This window comes from Pagrus pagrus, assembly GCF_965226575.1.
Source record: "Pagrus pagrus genome assembly, chromosome: 8".
NCBI classification, from domain to species: domain Eukaryota; kingdom Metazoa; phylum Chordata; class Actinopteri; order Spariformes; family Sparidae; genus Pagrus; species Pagrus pagrus.
In genome coordinates this window covers 22,869,177-22,888,667 of record NC_140192.1, presented here as the reverse complement: position 1 = coordinate 22,888,667, position 19,491 = coordinate 22,869,177, and the positions used below count along the sequence as shown (strand labels likewise).

The window sequence follows — 19,491 nt, the reverse complement described above, 5'->3', positions numbered from 1 at the left end:
CTGTGTTGTAGGTGTTAGAGAGATCTCGTGATGTAGTGGATGAGGTCAGTGTGTCCCTGAGGCTATGGGACACATTCGGGGATCATCACAAAGACAGACGATTTGCCTATGGCAGGTGAGCAGAAACACACACCAAACAGGCATGAGCACACACACACACTTTCAGACATTCTTGCAGCCAGAGTCTAGTTACTGACCCAATAACACAATTACTGGCTGACCACAAGGTTAACCACATTACACCATGTTCCATTTTAACAACTGGACCAGCCAAGAGATTGCTGAGTCTTGGCTGGAGGGTTTGTAAGGCACTGAAACAGTTTCCTTGGGCTTATATTTGACCGAACTAATCGCTGGCTGGTTCAGGAGAATACAATTAGAACTTGCAGTGAGAACTAATTTGTCACATCCAAATAATAAACATGCCCACATAACATTTACTTACCAAAAAGTTGTTTTCTGGGTAATCCACTTGCAACACTTTATAGTTGAACTCCGCCCTCAAGCTATTACATCCTTCCTCCAGCAGACATGATTGGATCATCGCTCTATCCTCTTACTCCCCATCCCGCTATCAAAGCTGCTTTATTGGCATGAAAAGCAAAAGCACTTATTGCCAAAGCAAACTCAACAAATACCAATTCAGATGACGGCATGATGGTAACACAGAAGAGTGAAAATATATGTCATGCATCATTAAATGTGTACTGTATATAGACACTATTTATTAGTTGACATCACACTACATCACCGTGTCACACATTTGCATAATTTATGCCTGAGAATGTAAACATTAATTTTGCACAGCTGCTCTGTTGTTGTTGGCTCAGGCGTATGTGAGCTGACCGATCAGAGCAGACTGGGTATTCAAGAGGCGGGCCTTACGTGTTCACGTGTGTGAACCTATTCTCGCAGTAACCTTTAATACAATTATGAACCTGAAAATGAGCAGAATATGGCTCCATTAATGGTCGTCAGCTGTGACCAGGCTCTAAGACTTTACAAACATCCACACACACACATGCATATATTGTCTCATAGCTGGGTGGATGCACTTTGTGTAACATGTCACCATTTTACATGTGTATATCCGTGTGACAGTTTGTTTATTTCTAGGTTGTGTTTGCGTTTGTTCTCCCACTATCTTCATTGTCTGCACAATCTACATCTGTTTGTGTGCGTGTTTTTGTTTGTGTGTGTTCGTGTCTATCCACACGTCCTGTATGCTTTGTCAGCCTGCAGTCAGCTGATAAAGACACATTGCCAGCTCAGCTGTTTTCTGCCTGCCTGTCTCCCTGGCAGCTGCAGCTCCACACATCAACCTCCTCTTCTCTCCTGTCCTGCTCTCCCCTACCTCACCTCACCTCACCTCACCTCCCCTCTCCCCCATCTCCCTCATTACACTGTTACTCATCTCCAATCATTAGCCTCCTGTTTGCCCTTGACACTTTGCTGCTCCTTCACCCTCTCAGCACCTTCCTCCACTCTTTAGTTTTGTTGATATCAAAACTCAAAACATCACATTGTCAGGTCAGGCCAGACTGTCACATGCCTTGTTAGGAGAGGAACAGTCTGGTTGGGGAAACAATCTCAGCCTGAAAATAGGCTAAGCCAAACTTAACCTGAGCCAACCTCATCTTAACTTTTTCTTCATTAAAGAACAAGCCAAACAATGTCATATTGCACTTTCTCACATTGTTCTCGTAAGCCGTTTTCATAGCACATTAACGACTTTTATAACACAGTTGTGACAGACTTAATGACTCGTTAGGGCTCTCATGCCAGGCGGTGTGATTGCAGAGTGATACATATGCCTGCATGAGACCCATTAATTTCTTTATTGCGAGAGAATCTGATTATTTAGGACAACGCTGCTGTGTTTGTGCTTGTATAAGAGCTTGTGTGCATTATGTGTGTCTCCTCTTACATAATCTGGCAACTGATGACCTTTGTAGTTCGGATCCAGCACATGCACACACACACACACGCACGCACGCACACACACACACACACACACACACACACACACACACACACACACACACACACACACACACACACACACACAGAATACACTAAATAACCAGTCACTGGTGGAGCTATTTATAATACATTAGTACTGGGGCAAGAGTATTAGTAATAGCACATTGGACTCGTTTGCTGTCACTTCACCTCTGACACAGCTGTCCTCCATCTGTCCTTACATTGGGTTTCCTACTGCTTGACTTCTAACATATCCTTGGCGCTAGTGACCCAAGTAACAGCATTATATACATGAAAACAATATGTAGGTCATCTGGGTTCACCTGCAGGTTAAACCAGGAAATAGCTCCTTCCATACCAACCACATTTAATGCAATGCAACAGCAGTAATGGATTGTTCTCATACTCATTTTTAATGCTCACCTTCACTCTCAGACTTTCTAATAGCCACTTTTGAAAGATAAGTTAAGATTGGACAGGTTCAGAAGCCCTCTGGGGCTCATATTTCCTTGGACCAGTTCGCAGCCTGTGTAAAGCTGTTCCCAGCAAAGTGCCTCCCCTCAATCTGTACAGCGTCAGAGTCTAGTACAGTGTGATGCTAACATAAAGGTACACTGTAAGTGTGGTAAGACATAGGTTGTAAAGAGAGAAAAAAAGGATTTTCCTTTAACCACGAGGGCAATGGCACATACACATGACATGACCTCAAGCAGACAAAGCCTTGATAATGATCCTTTGACAAAGTGCTAATGGGAATTCCTGTGTGTGTGTACGTGTGTGAGCTGTGATTTAATACTTCAGTGTGTATTAGGTAGTGTATTATGTCCTTGGGAGTAGGGGCTTTTCAGAGATTACATTGGGGAAAGTAAAGATGGACTATGGAACCTATGTGCACACTGCAAAAAATGCAGAAAGTAGAAAGTCTTGTGCTTTGAGCAATGTGCCTTCATAAGTAATTTGGCTTGTCTAAGCAGGTGCATCCTTTTTCTATGAGAATCAAACACTCGAACCTGTTGACAATTCATTCAGAACAGGTGGCCTGTTTATTTGATATGCACAAAGTAAAGTCTGATTTGACAGAAAATACCAGATAAAACAAGTTGCTAAGATCTTTTTTTACAGTGCAGCCATTGTCTGTTCAGTAAATAGGCCATATTCGCTGTAGCGCAGGTGTTTCACCCATGGGAAATAAGAGGAGTGTTAAAATGCGGTTCTCAGGATGTGGTTTAGCACCTCACATCTTCAGGTGAATACTATAAGTGTCATAAACAGGAATATATATATTTCTGTTTTCATCTGCAGGTTATCAATGATGGATCATGTTGCACACAAGTTACATAAGTGATGCAATTGCAAAATAGGCCTGGTCTTGTGCTGCTGGGACTTCATGCCATGTGCTGTTTTTGTTTTTCTTAAGTGGTAGATCATTGAAGAATTTTAGATTCCTGCACTGTCAGCTTCATTCTGATACTTAATGATCCGTCTCACTCAACACCGAGTTTGATTCACCATTACCTAGGATCAGGCACACATGCACAAACATGACGCAGAAATCAGCAGCAGAGATCAGCTGTAAGTGCTGCTGTCAGCCTGCTCAAACACGTCGGTTGAGGAAATGAATTTATGTGTGTATCCCGGTCTATTCTTAGCCTTCTCTTTGTGGTTCATGTAGCCTTGGAGGGCTTAGGGAGATTTACGTAAGAGGAAGGGAGAGAGAGAGCGATGGGCCACACAGATCACCAGCCCAGAGGCCCAGACACACACACACACGCACACGCACACACACACGTCTTGTGACCCCAGCTTTCACGATGGCACTGTCCATGCTCCCACAATGCCTTGCAGCCGTTGAACAGGCTTCCTCCGTACACATATCACACACGTTTTAACATAAACTGACAAGACGTCTGTGACTCAGTGCTGACCCCTTTTTTCTTTCTCTCTTCTCTGTCCCCTTCACTTCATCAAAGACCTAATGTCTTCTCTGCTGACATCTCTTGCTCAGGACACAGCAGATCTGCTCTCCTATGCCATCTTTTTCCTATCTTATCTGTGATGTTGAAAGACTTTTTCTCTCCCTCCTTTTCCTCTAGGTCTGACGTAGTGGTGCTGTGCTTCTCTCTGGCTAATCCCAATTCCCTGCGCCATGTACGCACCATGTGGTTCCCAGAGATCAAGCACTTTTGTCCCCGGACGCCCATCATTCTTGTTGGCTGCCAGCTGGATCTGCGCTATGCCGACCTGGATGCAGTTAACCGTGCACGACGACCCCTAGCCAAGTGAGCCGCCGCCTTCGTCAGGCATTATCAGAGAAATTCAGATAAAACATGAGCCACTGTGGCTTTCAGTGAGAGTTACCTGTGGGGTTTTCCACACAGTGATCAGTAATGTAACAAGTTGGTGACTAAATCCTTTTAAATAAGACATTGACAACTGCTCTATCATCGATTTGTGTTGTGAAGAACAACCTTTGTCATTTTATTGTGTCATCATTCTCTCATCCTGTCCCACAGACCCATCAAACCTACAGATATCCTTCCCCCGGAGAGAGGCCACGAGGTGGCAAAGGAACTTGGGATTCCCTACTATGAGACGAGCATTGTTGCCCAGTTCGGAGTCAAAGATGTTTTTGACAATGCCATCCGAGCTGCCCTCATCTCCCGTCGTCACCTGCAGTTCTGGAAGTCCCACCTGAAAAAGGTCCAGAGGCCCCTTCTCCAGGCGCCCTTCCTGCCTCCACGTCCGCCTCGCCCCATCGTGGGCATCCCAGACCCCCCTCCCGCAGACGGTGAGGGCCCTGATTCCCTTTTCTGCCATCCACTGTGCGCAGATGTCCTCTTCCTTCTGCAGGGCGGTGCCACTCGCGTCTTTGCACACAAAGTCTATCTGGCTACTTCCTGCTCCAAGTTCTATGACCTCTTCACCCTCGATCTTGGTGGATCGTGTCAGGGGCCACGGGGGGAGGAACAGGAGAGCAAGGAAAACTTGGAGAGTGCGGAGGAAGATGAGCAGAGCAGGAGAGGAGCCAAGGAGCAAGCTGGGCGCACTAAGAGCCTGGACATTGATAAAGACGGGATGGACGGAGGAGTGCGGGGCCTGAATCGACCCCAGCTGCTCCAGCAGGGCTCTTTGAGGACTTCCCAGAGCGATAATGCCCTCCCCTCCCGAGCTCTGTACTCTCTGGGTGCACTGGGGACTGGGCGAGCACTTTCAGGATGGGGAAGGGGGTTCCTGAGTGTGTGCCTGGAGCATGTTGATGATCCCATGACGGGACGACCACGACTCATGACTGTTGTAGCCATGGACGCACTTATACAGGAAGAACCATTCAAGGTGATAGACTTGAAAATGTATTCATACATTATAAGGAGAGAATTATTTTGTTGATGTGAATATTACGAAGAGCTTTTTGGTGTCATGATAGCTGTTCCTAAGCTCTATATTTGACCTCTCGTTTTGCTCTGTTCTCAGGCGGTGCTTCAGTACATGTACACAGGCAGTCTGGACGAGGGCCGAGGCGACCTGATGCAGGTGGCGACCATCGCAGAGCTACTCGAGGTGTTTGACCTGCGGATGATGGTGGCCAATGTTCTCAACAGGGAGAGCTTCATGAACCAGGAGATCACCAAGGCCTTCCATGTGCGCAGAGCCAACCGCATCAAGGAGTGTCTCAATAAGGGGACCTTTGCTGGTAAACCACTGTGCCAACCATTCAGTGCCATTCAATGCTTTCAGTAGCATTGATGTGGATGTAGATGTTTTCCATTGATGCATCAGTGGGTGTTTGTAAGTGTGTGCATGTGTGTGCGGGTGAATGTAAGATGGGAGTAGTGGTGGATTATGAAAGACAGAAAAGATTTTGCTAATTTCCAGCATTCTCTTTCAGTGTCTGTAAATGTACATTTGATTGTACATTTGTTCTTGAATATTTGGTATAAAATATGCATTTTGTATGTTTCTGGTTTATCTGTTTTCTGAAGTCCTTCTAAAACCATCATGTGATTTCTATGATGGCGCATTTCAGTCTGCTTGGTTTTCTCGTGTTCGCTCTTGTGTGCTTCCTGTGTCCTGTGTTCGTGTTGTGTTGTCTGTCCCCTAAGCTGTTCTGTATGCATGCTTATCACAGCATAAGCAGCCAGTGCTAGGCATCTGCTGTATCTGAACAAAGCCTGCCTCACATTCACTCCCTTCTATACTTTCTCTGTTGCCTTCATTGTTATGATACGAGGAATCTTTTTTTAAAATGCGAATAAAAGATTCTATTGATAAGCTGATAAGATTTACCTTATACTATTTTTCTCAGCATTATATTAAAAGCAGATGGAATTAAACGTCATTACACATAGCTGCTGTGTTCCCTTTTAACTCTTTCTCTACCAGAGCTCTAGTCCAGAGTCCACACAGGATTAACTTCATGACCTACTACCCTGCGTCCACTCTCCTTCCCGTATTCTGTGTCAAAAGCCGTTCTGTCCTTCTGTCAATTTATCTCTCTGTCTGTCTACCTGTGTCCATGTCTCTGTGTGTGTCTGTCTGGCCTTCTGTCTGCCTGTGTGTATGTCTGGACGTCTGCCTTGTCTGTCTTTCCCCCTCTGTAGCTTGGGCTTCTGTGGCACTCCACGAGATGAATGCTCTTTTCCCACCCCGGTTTTAGATGTGGTGTTCCGACTGGACGATGGCTGCCTCCCGGCCCACAAGCCCCTGCTCATCTCCAGCTGCAACTGGATGGCCGCCATGTTCCGTGGCTCCTTCATGGAAAGCTACATTGAAGAGGTGAGTTCAGACATACCGGGAAGAGCTTGAGGATGGAGTTATCTTTACGTTTTGAGGAGGGATTGAGTTTCTCCGTCCCCGAATTCTTGGAAATATACAGCAGTTAACTCAGGTCGCAGCCTTAAGGGGCAACCTAACGAGACGCTTGTACCAAGCGCTTGTGTCAACAACTGCAGTAAGAGATAAGATAAACATTATCGATCCCACACCTGGGAAAAAGTCTGTTACAGCAGGTCAATAGTGGAAAGAGGAAATGGGTGATAAAGTACTCAATAAAAATAAAAACTATATGTACCTCGTACATCTTTCACTTATACAGATACGGCGATGATAGATAATTGCACAGGATAATTGCAAAATAATTGTAATATATACAGTATATGATGTAAGGCATTCAACTAAAAATAGAGAATTATTGCGATTTCTGCACATAGAGCATGGACAAAGAGAACAGAGGGAGGGAGGGAGAGACTTTGTTCGGGTTATATAGACCTACCTCTTGTAAAAGAAATGTCTGTATTGTCGCTGCATTTATAAACACATCTGTCGCCTGCATCCAGGCGCTGTTTCACTGTCACACAATAGACTACAACTATGACTCACCTCATACATTCATTCATTCATGGCACAGACTGATATTAGCTTAGTATGCGCAACATATAGATCCATGTCCCATCAGTGTAGACTGATTAACAGACGGAATAAAATACAATACAATACATATACAGTATTGTCTAAAACTATATCTTGTTTGAAAATATATCTTAAAAGGTCGAGTAGTTGCCCACATCTTGAAAAATGTATAATATGTATATGATAAAATATGTATAATGTATCATGTATAAATAATGTAATAATAACATAATAACATATAGAAAATGAATAAATAGGATCTAGATAACCGGGGACAAATAGTGCAACGTAGCTAGTTGTAAGAGGTGGGTGATGGTGTTACATTATGTCGTGCCTCAGTTAAAAAGTGGGAGCAGGAACAAGGGACCTGCGGTAGTGCTCCCTCTAGAACTGTGGGTGTAGCAGACTGTTACTGCAGGAGCTGCTTCAGCTCCCACAGTCTCACGCAGGGGTGAGAGGTGTTGTCAATGATTGACGTCAGCTTCGCTAACAATTTCTCACCCACCTCCTCCATGAAATCCAGAGGGCAGTCCAGAACAGAGCTAGAAGATTAAAGATGAAACCACAGTGTTTCGAGAGTGTTCTTAACAGTGTCCTGCACACTCCAATGAAGTCAGTCCCCTCAGCAAATGGAGAAGGCCCTTTTTGAATGGAACAACCATGTTGTCCGACTGGTCTCATTTTATGGTTGAGGTGAACACTCCTTTTGTATGCTCCAACCATCTCAATATCCAATACCTGGATGTTCATCTGTTTAGCCTTTGTAGCATCATTCTGCAGAAGTCTAACACCATCTCCTGATGTCAAGGTGGTTGGGCCCACACCAGTCCACAAAGTCGTTAATGACCTCTGTGTATTCCTGTTTATTCCTTTCTGATGTACATGAACAGTGGCTGTATCAATAGAGGACTTCTGGATGGGACAGTTGTCTGTGTTATGCCTGAGATCAGATGTGTACAGGCTGAGAGTCAGTGTCCTCACATGTGGCCTATAGAGCACTTCTCAAACAACAAATGAACACGTTTAGGTAAATGGGTTACTTGGATAAGATGCATTATATCATGCAACCTGTGTGCACTGAGCATGGGAAGATTTACAGCTCAGGAAGCTTGAAGCCTGCTATCAGATTGATCTACCATCTGTTTGCAAACCACGTGCAAGGTTGAAACTCAGCAAATACGCAGCCTGCGATAGTGGATCGAGGATGTTTCACTGACCCGTTTTTAGCACAAGCCAAGAAGAGTCACTCTTTTCGAGGTCAGTGCAGCTTCCCCAAGTGGCAGATCTGGTTGCTTCAGGTGTCCTCTCACCTGAAGTTCAGCTTCTGGTTGCTTGGTGTTCCTCCAGGGGCAGGGCCTGTGCACCGGACCTGACCTCACCAGGAAGGAAGTTCATGCGTCTAGCTGTCTTTAAGTCGCCACTCTGCGGACTGTGTTGCAGAACCAGATCCCCTGGGGTATGGTTACTTTCAAGGTCAGCTGGGTTAGGTTACAAAGATTCAGGCTTTCAGAAGGATTGGAAGTAATCAAATGGACATAGACAGACAAGGAATACAAATGCTGTATATTTAGTTTAGGTGTAAAGCTCAAAGTTATAGAAAGCATGTTAGAAGAAAACCGATGTACACCTGGGAAAGAAAACCATTTTGTTTTTTGTGTCCACGTGGATAGCCTGGATTTTATTCCAGAAAACACCATGTGAGTGGGTGAGAAAAAAAGCCAGTGCAGCTATTGTGGACGGTGGTGAAAACAGGACATCAGCATCACTGAGGGGGCACAGTGTTTGCTGCTGGTGGGCTGCCGGTGTCTATGGTTACTCTAAACGGCTCATGTTAGTGACTATTGTGGCATTGTTTATGGCATAAAGCTGGCACAGCAAAGATGGCAGGTGCCCTGGAGACAAAGACTCAAAGACTGACTACACAATGAAACTGTCAGCATTTATGTTTGCATATAGATGTATCTGCATTTTTTTTTTTTTTTTTTTTTTTGCTGAAAAGCTTAGCAGTGCTTATTTCTGAACTGGATTTTTTTATGTTAACTACAAGCTGGCTTTAAAAAGTTACTTCTATCCTCCTTGCAAAGACAAAGATAAAGCGTTGCTAATGCACAGGTTCCATTTTCAGAATTGCTGTGCCATTGGCTGACTATACTATAAATGTCTTTCAGTTTGACGCACACATCTTGATGGGAAAACGGTAGTTTGAGAAGCAGTGTCAGTGGAAGTGAGCAGAAAGGCTTGCTGAAACACTTAACACTGGCCTTTCAAAAGGAGCAGAGCTTTTATGGGGAGACACAATACCACAATTACACAACCTTTACACAGCAGATGGTCCAGTTGCATTCAGAGTCATCTAAGAGAGAGAGAGAGAGTACTGAGAGATGTTTATGTCAGAGATTTCATAAAGGAAGTGAAAATCCGATAATTACAAGGAGAGGTCTTGTAGATAACAGTATTAATTAAACGTTCAGCAGCTTCCAGTCAAATCGTTTAGTACAGTTTCAGCAGCCTAACTGAGTGAACAGGTTGCAGCTGAAGATGAGCAGTTCCAAAATGATTTTAGGGTAATGTCATGGGAATATTCTTGTACCTATTCAAAATAAACCAAAAATGTTGATTTGCACAAAATTGAACATATTCAATTGAATGGGTTTTTGCCATTTCAGGACACAAAACATGAGCAACTAGACTGGCACTCAGTGGAGTTTTTTTCATTTTATGTATAATTCTTATTTTTACATTATATACGTAGCATGAAGGGGCTACAGCTCACATTTCATTGAGCAACCCTGTGCTGTATGACAGACAAGTTAACCTTGGCCTTTGATAGACTGTATATTATATTACATATCATATTACAAATATTCTCATTGGTTTCAGAAGCGTGTTATATAGATCCAGTATCTGAAACTTTATAGCACAACTTGTAACTATATCTGTGAGTGTGGCGTATGATCAGGCAGTGCTATTATTATGCTCATGTCACACTTCCTTCTCAGTATTTTTAGGCTCATACATCTTAGTGCACATGCTGTTGTGTGATAACATGACTATTTTAGTTTTGTGCAGAACAACAGTGTTTATTTTTAGTTGCAGTATTATTGGTATTGGCAAAATTATGGACATTGTATACTATAAATAGGTTTCCATAGACATGAGTGATGGTTAAAGAGTTGTATCTTTGTTTTAGTAATCAAAGCTCATGAGTCCAAATATTCTGGCGGTTTGCTGGCTGTGTAGGTGAGTCTACAAATTTACGGTGAAATTGTTATGACACAGCTCTGGATTATGCTCTATGTGTCCGTGGTTCTTCTGTTCTCCAGTGTGCATCACAGTCATTATCTACTCACCCTCATGCTTCATAGTCCACAAAACATTTCTGGAGCTTCACAGCAAAAGAGGTCTGTCCTTGTCTCTGTCCTTTACAACAGTATGAGAGTCCCATCTGAAGTGTGTGCACAAGCTTGATCATACATAGAGGGTGTCAATAACCTCTTTTCAAATCAGTTTAAGATCTTGGGATTACGCTGGATGAGCTGTATATAGCGATTTTATGTTTTTTGGGGGTTGTTTTTCCCCCCATCTACTTCAGTTGTTTAAGAGAATGCTGCATCACTGTTGTTGGGCTACGAAACTTTACCCGACTTTCTATCGGCATGAGGGTGACCGAACTTAACCTTTACAGTCATGTTTCTCTTACTTAACTTCTCTCTTCTCTTACTTGACTTAACAGGAATTTTTATCTGGAATTTGACTGTAGAGGAAGCATGACCTCAATTTTCTTACTCTTTCTCGTAAACTGTGTAATTTATCTGTGGTGGCAGCTACGTGCCTCACTGCCCTTCGCACAAATAGTTTTGAGTTTTGACTGTAACACATTTGACACTCATTATGTCTTAAAATGTTCCAATTCCCACACGGTGCGTTTTTTAAACCCTTTGGGGACTGATATCTAATTTTCCCCCTTTAGTCATTGCAGCTCGATCAGTGCCCAGGCTTTGTTGCTCTGCAAATAAACTTGCAGTAAAATGTAATTAACCTCTTGGACGGCAGAACGAGGGGGCAAAAGAACACCTGTCAGTACAGCTGGTCTTATCCATAAATGTCCTGTCAAAGTGAATGTGTCCACTCATTAATGCTTCCTGTCCCCAGCTGAGGCTTGAAGCTCCAGAGTCGGGGTGTTGTGACATTTTAGTCATAACGAGAAGTCGCGCCAAGCTGACATTCTCCTAATTGGTTATGGGACTGGAGGTTAAAGAGCGCCTCAGTGGGTACACACCTGCAGGGGTCAGGTCATCGCTCTCATCCTCATCTACCTTCCTTCCGTCCTTCCTGGGCTTTGACTGAATTACCTGCCGCTGAATTGATGTTGGTCTGACTAACAGTAATTAGGCCAATAAAAAGGTCTTGCTCATTTGTTTGCATTTATTTAATTAAGTGGAATGCAGTTATGTGCTGAACAGCAGCTTGATCAGTGCCTTTGTTGGAGCTAAGGTCTAATTGATGGTATGGCGACATCTAGAGGTCATGGCAGGTGATTGTTTTTTATAGTGGACTTAATAAGTTGTTTTACCCAGATGTTAAACTTGATTAACTGTGCATGTCTGGAGTTGTCCAGTCATCAGTAATGATTACAAATACTTGTTGGCATGTCCTGTCTTCATAGATTATTTTATTATATAACAGGAGCTTAATGTACATAATGCAATGCGCTGTCTCTCCCTGTCTCATTTGCAGAAAGGGTCTAAATCTGATATTGGCTTTGATGCGCATTAAGGTTGGGCTCGCGGCCTGCTGTGCTCAGCATTGCATGGCTTCGGCCATATTGCTCACATCACAGCACTTTCATCTGAGTCTAGATCAAACAGAATGTGACCAGAGCAGCATGTCCTCTGCCCTTTACCTCCAAATACCCGCTGCACTGCTTTCATTGATATGACCTCACCCATTTCTATATGAATTTGCCAACATATTATTTTGTATGTTAACATCTCAAATGTGTCATCTCACATTTGTCTCGCAATGTTTAAGAAAGTGAGACAAAAAAATCCTGGATCTGTCCTTTTATCTGAATCCGCATCAAAAGTTAACGGGGTCTATTCGAGACCCATCCTCCATCCATGTGAAAATCTGTTCAGTAGTTTTTCTGTAATCCTGCCAACAAACCAACCAACCAACAAATGTGTTTATTTTTGTTTCTTCTTGATTTGATTGTTTTCCAGGTTCCCATTCCAAACACAAGTACAGCCTGCATGCACGGGGTGTTGGAGTTCCTGTACTGCGGTCTGCTGACACCCTGTCCTGGTCTGGAGCCCATGGAGCTAATTATTCTGGCCAACCGCCTGTGTTTGCCACGCCTCGTCGCCCTCACAGGTACAGACTCCCTTTGCAGTAGTTGAAAGGTTGCAAAGATTTCCCAATGAAATGTGGGAGAATATGATTTTGACAGCGTTTTATCAATGACTCAGTAAAAGATTGTAGATGCAGTGAGCTGTGATGAACACAGACTTCCAGACAGACTAAGAATTTCTGACATGGAGATAAAAATGTGGGCGTAAACAGTAAATATTGACCTGATTATGTACATTTCATGCATCTACAGAACAACATGCTGTGGATGAGCTTCTCCAGTTGGCAGTGAAAGGGGGTGACATTGATGGACAGGTGTTGGCTTACCTCGAGGTTGCACAGGTCTGTCCTCGTCCCTGTCCTTTACAGAACAATTCATTTAGATTGTATTAATGATTCCTTTGAAGTTTTATTTCTAAAATGATGAATAATAATAATTTTATAGTTGATTTTTATGTTTATTTCGCTATAATAACTTCTCCTTTCTTCTGTTTTTCTGTTTGCAGTTCCACAATGCCAAGCAACTATCAGCTTGGTGTCTCCATCACATCTGCACTAACTATAATAGCATCTGCCGCAAGTTTCCCAAAGACATGAAGGCCATGTCTCCAGGTAAACGTCGTCTTTCTTTACCCTGATAACATGCCTGTCTTTGTAGATTGCAGCTTTTCTGTTAGTAGAACTACTGCAAATGTTTTTTGTGCAGTGCTAGTTTGAGCAATTTTAACATGCCGTGACTTGTTCATGGGAAGCATTTGGTTCGAGTGGGAAGGCTGATATTTTTTTTTGTACTGGTGCTCGGTAGCTAAAAATAAAAATAATAGTAGGAGAAACACATTAGTCCCTCTGGAGCAAAGAAAATCTAGCATCAAATACATTAAAGGCAACGTCCATCTCACGTTTAATGAAGGTGTCATTACATTCTACACCTTTTCTGTACATATCTTTGTCTTCCTGTCTGCAGAAAACCAGAGACATTTTGAGAAACAGCGTTGGCCTCCTGTGTGGTTCCTGAAGGAGGAGGACCGCTACCTGCGCTCTCAGAAGGAGCGTGAGCGTGAGGAGGAGATCTTGCGCAAGCAGCACACCAAACGGGGCTGGTGTTTCTGGAGACACCCGTCCTCCTCTCCGCACGTCTCCTAAAGGGTTCCTTCCACTGACTCCTTCATCCTCACCTGGGCCATCCCACCCAGGATAACTAACCCCCCCGCAACGCGTATAGAGGAGGTCGGCTTTGAACCCTCTATCACTGGAGAAATGACTGTCAGTGCTACTATGCCTGAATGTCAGCATGTCTGGGGGAATGTATGTGCCTCTTTATACTTGTGGGTGACTTCATGAGTGCATTTTTGGGATGCTTGAGTGACAAGTGTAGACTTAACTGAAGGGTATGTGCGTGGGTGTTTGGGTGTTGTTATGATTGAGTGATGCTTCCGAGTTGAGTGCTTCCCAGTCGCCCTGATTTCTATAAGGGTCTGCGGCATTGCAGTGCAGCCCCTCGTCCCCTCCTCCACAAGAGCTCTGTCCCGCCACCAGCAGGTGTCCCAGCCTTTGAGTGATTGGACTGGGAGCAAGGGCTCTCTATCTCTCTCAGTCTCCATCCTTCACATTGACCTTAAAGACTATTACACATTGACCACCGCAGCTCCTCTTGTGGAGCTTACCTCTGCCTTCACTTCTACGCAGACTGTTAGCTTGCACACACAGACCCGTGCAAAAGATCCACCCCTCTAAAACCAGCACTGGATTCCCAGGAACTGACACTTGCAGTATAATAATTACTTTGATATTATTTGACCTTTATATATATATATATATATATATATTCTAGGACACTCTTATCAGGGTTAATGGCGCACACTTCTCCCAGGACGTGTTAAGGATGAGCGTTATTCCCAGTTTGAATGTAAGGGCAACCCTGAAAACCATTAGCAAGTTAGAATGCTCCAGTCCGGAGGCTCGATTAACCCTCAGTGTATTACTGATGTGGTCCACCCCTGCACCTCCAACCCGCTCTTCCTGCACACCACACGTGCAAGAAAAAAAAAAAAGCAAAATGAGTTGGATTCACCAAACTGCACTTCAGAGACATTCAAAGTGACCCCTCAATAGCAATGACGGGGGTAAAGAGGGCTAGCCTTACTTGATACCTCTGCAATGGAGGAATGACACAGTGTTAAACAAATCTGCTTGTAACGTCCATGACCACTAGGTTGCGTTGAAGCACCTCAGCCAGCCTGCCTTTACACCCCTACACCACCGGGGGCAGCACTGCTCAGGGCCCCGGCACTAACCCTCACACTAAGTGACAGGAGTTTTCTATGCCTGTGATTTCTTTACTCTCGCTTCGATTATTATTAAGCTCGTCAGTATAACTTAAATCCTTGCAAGGTGTTAGAATAAAGCTAAAGCACATTCACAGTGTTAGTAGTGCATTTAAAACTATTGATTTTCACCTAATACTGGATACCAAAGCTGTGGTTCTTTTTGATCTCTTTCTTCCTCACTTTCTTCATGTCCTGCTCCCTTGCCTCCTCTAGCAGCACGAGGGGACGGAGGAGAAAAGAGAAAGTGCTTTTTAGCAGGAGGCAGCTGTTATAATTGAATCCTTCCTTGTGGTGGTGTTTTCAGTCTGTGGCGTCACTGCTGGACATTGCCTTCCAGTCCTCTCGCTGGAATCGAACATGGTGCTTCAGACACAATAAGACAGTGTCCGCATGAACACACAGACACACATGTTATGTTCACGATTTTAAGCGTCTGTCTCGTTGTTCAGTGTTTACCTGCGATGAACGTGCGGAAATGTTATGATGGTATTCAAATTTGACACATGAGCATTTTCTAATTTTTCTTCTCCATATGCTAGCAGTTTGTAAGAGGTCATAATAGGTCAGTGCTGTCAGAATATGTAGATTTCTGATTTTATGTACAGTGGTTACAACTTTGTAATGTCTTTTGTATTCCAAAACAGGGGATGTGTTTGATCATTTACTTCAGATTGAATTTGCAGTCGTGAGTGTTGTCTCAAACGGCTCGATATATAGCTGCATACGAGAGCAGGTCTGACTTCTTCCGTCATGGGTGCTAATTTCTTTGGGCTTTAGGACCGAATGTGAAAACGAGACCTTGTGGTGATGAGATTCTTTTAGCACGTTGTTCTATTTGTGGGTTTGCGCCCCTCAGCTTTGCCCAGGCAACCAGTCTAGGAGATAGACGGATTGTGTGAAACATGTGGTGCGTTCTGCCATGGTCCACGGGTGGCGTGTTAAAGTCATTGTCAGCCACTGAAATAGAAGTCAGCGAGGATCTCACGAGACCCAAGTGAGAATTGAGCTGATTCCTCACTGAACTGAGTGAAAGTGGGGTAAAAGAGAACAGTCAGCGTTTCATGCGGCCCACATATTCTGGATTTTCTGTAAACTCATCCCAGTGCAGGGCTTTGGGAATTTAGAAATGAGACCTAAAAAAGAGACGGTTGGATGGACTTCCATGGCCTCTTTTTTTTAGAAGGGATGGCTATTAGATTTGTCTTATTAATAGTTGGTGTGACCCATTAAGCCTCTTCTCTTGGTCTATGTGCCTTATAGTTGGGCAAAACTAAAAAGTAGTTGGAATTTCAGTTGAAACCTGCAGACAGGTTCTGCAGTGGTTGACATGATGGATACAGCAGACAATGACCACAATAATCTTTTAACTGTAAAATGGATTATGGCTTTGATTTTTGCACCCTCAGCCATGATCCTTCTAGAGGGTATTTCTGAGCCATGCCTGTGGAGAATCTGTAGGCCTCCTGCTTGTTTTTATGCAGACAAACGGCCTTGAATTAAAAAAGTAGTACAGTAGATTGGTCTAATCATATGGCCTTTGATTATTATGTTCTAGATTGGTAATTATTAGGATGTAGAAAGACTCACATCATGGTTGGAAATCTCCACTGACCAGGTGAATGAGAGGTAGGGTTGATTCCTGTGGTTCAACTCCAAAACCACTGACTTTGAGAAAACTTTGTAATGAGCACTGGCTGGCCTGTGTGCTGGGAGGGTGCAAGAATGTGGTTGATTTGCATGGTGGCCTAACTTTTTGTCATTATAATGACACTCAGTGTTGGAATGCACTTTCTTCTTTTTTTTTGTCTAGGACTCTACCTTTTCTGTGCTTAGCATGAATTGTTCCTTATGTAAGATTGTTTTTAAACATGATGATTGTAGCATGAGAAGTCTTTCAAATTTTTCCCACAACTTGCTCAGAGAGGAGCTGAATAACGCAACTTGTCCAGCTTCTTGTTTAAGGTCTCGTAGGCACTGAATCCCACAGTAGCTCTCTTCTTGCTATGTGGCTTTATGCACAACTCAGTTTTATTAAATTAGCTCAGCACAGCTTACGGTAGCATCACTAAATACACAACTTATAATATGCTGGGACATTTGCTAGGAAAACTAATGCAGAGTATCTGTTGCTACTGTACAATGTTACAGCTTTTTCCTTTTATGCTGTTACTGTAGTTAATACAATCAATCAAACATCTTCTGATTTTGAAGAGTTTGGGTAGAGGGCATAATAAAAAAAAGCATAAAAAGCTAAATTTGATCTGAAATCCAGTGTTGTCATGCAAATATTTTAAGAATGTCCTAAATGGCTGAAAGCCAAGTGCAATGTTTGGGTTTAGCCAGCATGTAATGACAGAGGGATTGGATAAAGCATGTTGCATGTCTCTGGGGTTCTTAACCTTGGGGCCAGGACCCAATCTTGGGTCATTTGGTATGCACATGGGGTTGTGGGAAATTTCTAAAACTGTAAAAAAACAAAAAAATAAATAAAAAAAGATAAATTAAATACTTTCAGTTTGAAATATATGCAAAAATCACTATTATATTTACTTGGGTATTTGGATACCTTCAATGAATGACAATATGAGTATTATCTAATTATTGGGGTGAATTGTGGGTAATAAAAATGGAGTCATGGGCCAGAAAAGGTTGGGAAAACCATATATACAGAGAGGGAGAGATGGACAAAATTAAAAAAAAAACCTTGTTAGCTTTATCCAGCCCTCAATATTTGCTCTACACTGACCCCTACAGGCCAAAGTTACATTTATTTGGATTGTCTTGTTCTACATCTTATCACATCCTTTTTACTCTCACATTCTCCTCGTTCGTTTTCAGGCCTGACCCTCCTTTTTAAATGTGAGGCCAAGTGACTGAGAGAACACCTTGTGTTTGGTAGTCTTTGGTGTCTCCTCTCCTGTGCCTTCGGTGAAATCTCACGCTTCTTGCTCAGTAACGGCTGAAGGCACTGCACCTGCAGCCTTCTGGGGTCAAAATAAAGTAGATTAAGCCAAGAAATACACACATGTGAGCACAGAAAGAAAAGTAGGCAGCTTTCTTCAATGTACAGTATCTTAAGGTAGGTAGCTGCCTATTAGGGTCGTAGTGATAACTTGCAAAGATAACACAGATATGGAGCTTTACAAGCTTAGTATAATATCATCTATGCTAAAGCCACGCAACAGAAAAGTTATGAGATGACCAAGAAACCCAGCAAACCAGCAGTTTTAAAATGTTTTCGCACTCTTTCAGGTGCCTGCACTTTCTCTTATGTAGCCTAATATGACTTTTTTGATAAGTATGCTGAGCGTTTATATTTACTTATTACTTTTCCACTTGCTCATGAGCTCTTTCTCTCAAATTCAGTTCAAGTATATACTCTTTTGCTTCCACTATTTAGCGGCAATTTATGTTGCAATCATACACAAAGTCGTGTATTCTAAGTTGGGGAACAACATCTGTGAACTGCTGGTTGGATTAAAGGCAGATATTCGCTGTGACGACTATATATACAGTATATCATGCATTAATGAAGATAGTTGTTATCCAAAGTACAGTCCGGTGTTGTACATTCGATATTATTCCCATCTGGAAATAACCTCTCACCTTATAACTGCTCACTACACTGTATCTATTAACTAAGCTGGTGTATACATAGGATTGTATGCACAGACAGACCCAGGACAGGGAAGGTGTTCATATAGACAGACATGGTGTGATTAACCCCTGGTCTATACTGTAATTTTTAAGTGGATGGTATATACTGTATAGTATTGTTAAGCACTTTTGTTTCCATTGACTCGTATGAGTTTCATTAACATTTACTGCTCATGTAATTGTGTGTTTTACAATAAAAGGCAAAAGAAAGAGCACACCACACTCACAAAAAAACAACTATCAAGGGCTTTCAAGAAAATACACAACAATCAGAATGTTTTGCTGCTTTTGCAAAAAATGTTTTGGAACTAAAAATTTGTAATATTTTTGAACCACTGTGATTTGTACAAAATTAAGAAAAAAGAAAACAAAAGTCGATTTTTTTTTCTTTTTTTGCCATTTCAGTATTTTGATGTTTGACATGGATTTTATTAAAACTGTTAATCTTTTGAACTTGTCTCTCATGGTTGTTATTGTGTGTTTTTCTGTGTAATTCATAGACTTTTCTGATATCTAAGTATATTCTTCGTTCCATTTAATGCTGCTCAGGCTCCAGTGATACTTGAGTTATACATTTTGTGTTACTTTATGCTTCCACTCCACTACATTTGGAGGCAAATATTGTACATTTACTCCACTACATTTATTTGATAACTTGAGTTACTAGTTACTTTGCAGATTGCAATTTATTTATCAGCAATCAGGAAAAAAACAAAACAAACAAACACTAATTGTGATAGTCAGAAAAATGCTCAATAATCAGCCAGGT

General features: G+C 42.6%; 1 protein-coding gene across 3 annotated transcripts in view; it reads left to right on the top strand.

The window, feature by feature from the left end:
* The window catches only part of rhobtb4 (Rho related BTB domain containing 4), a 44,745-nt gene extending 25,574 nt beyond the window's left edge, over nt 1-19,171 (top strand). For all 3 annotated transcript variants that reach the window (XM_084360158.1, XM_084360159.1, XM_084360157.1), the window contains 9 exons: nt 12-115; nt 4,077-4,262; nt 4,497-5,316; nt 5,455-5,674; nt 6,638-6,756; nt 12,612-12,762; nt 12,992-13,080; nt 13,245-13,350; nt 13,703-19,171. In XM_084360158.1, coding sequence (XP_084216284.1) covers nt 12-115; nt 4,077-4,262; nt 4,497-5,316; nt 5,455-5,674; nt 6,638-6,756; nt 12,612-12,762; nt 12,992-13,080; nt 13,245-13,350; nt 13,703-13,881 — 1,974 coding nt within the window. In that variant the 3' untranslated portion in view covers nt 13,882-19,171. The remainder of the gene's footprint in view (nt 1-11; nt 116-4,076; nt 4,263-4,496; nt 5,317-5,454; nt 5,675-6,637; nt 6,757-12,611; nt 12,763-12,991; nt 13,081-13,244; nt 13,351-13,702) is intronic.
* Nucleotides 19,172-19,491: the final 320 nt, after the last annotated feature.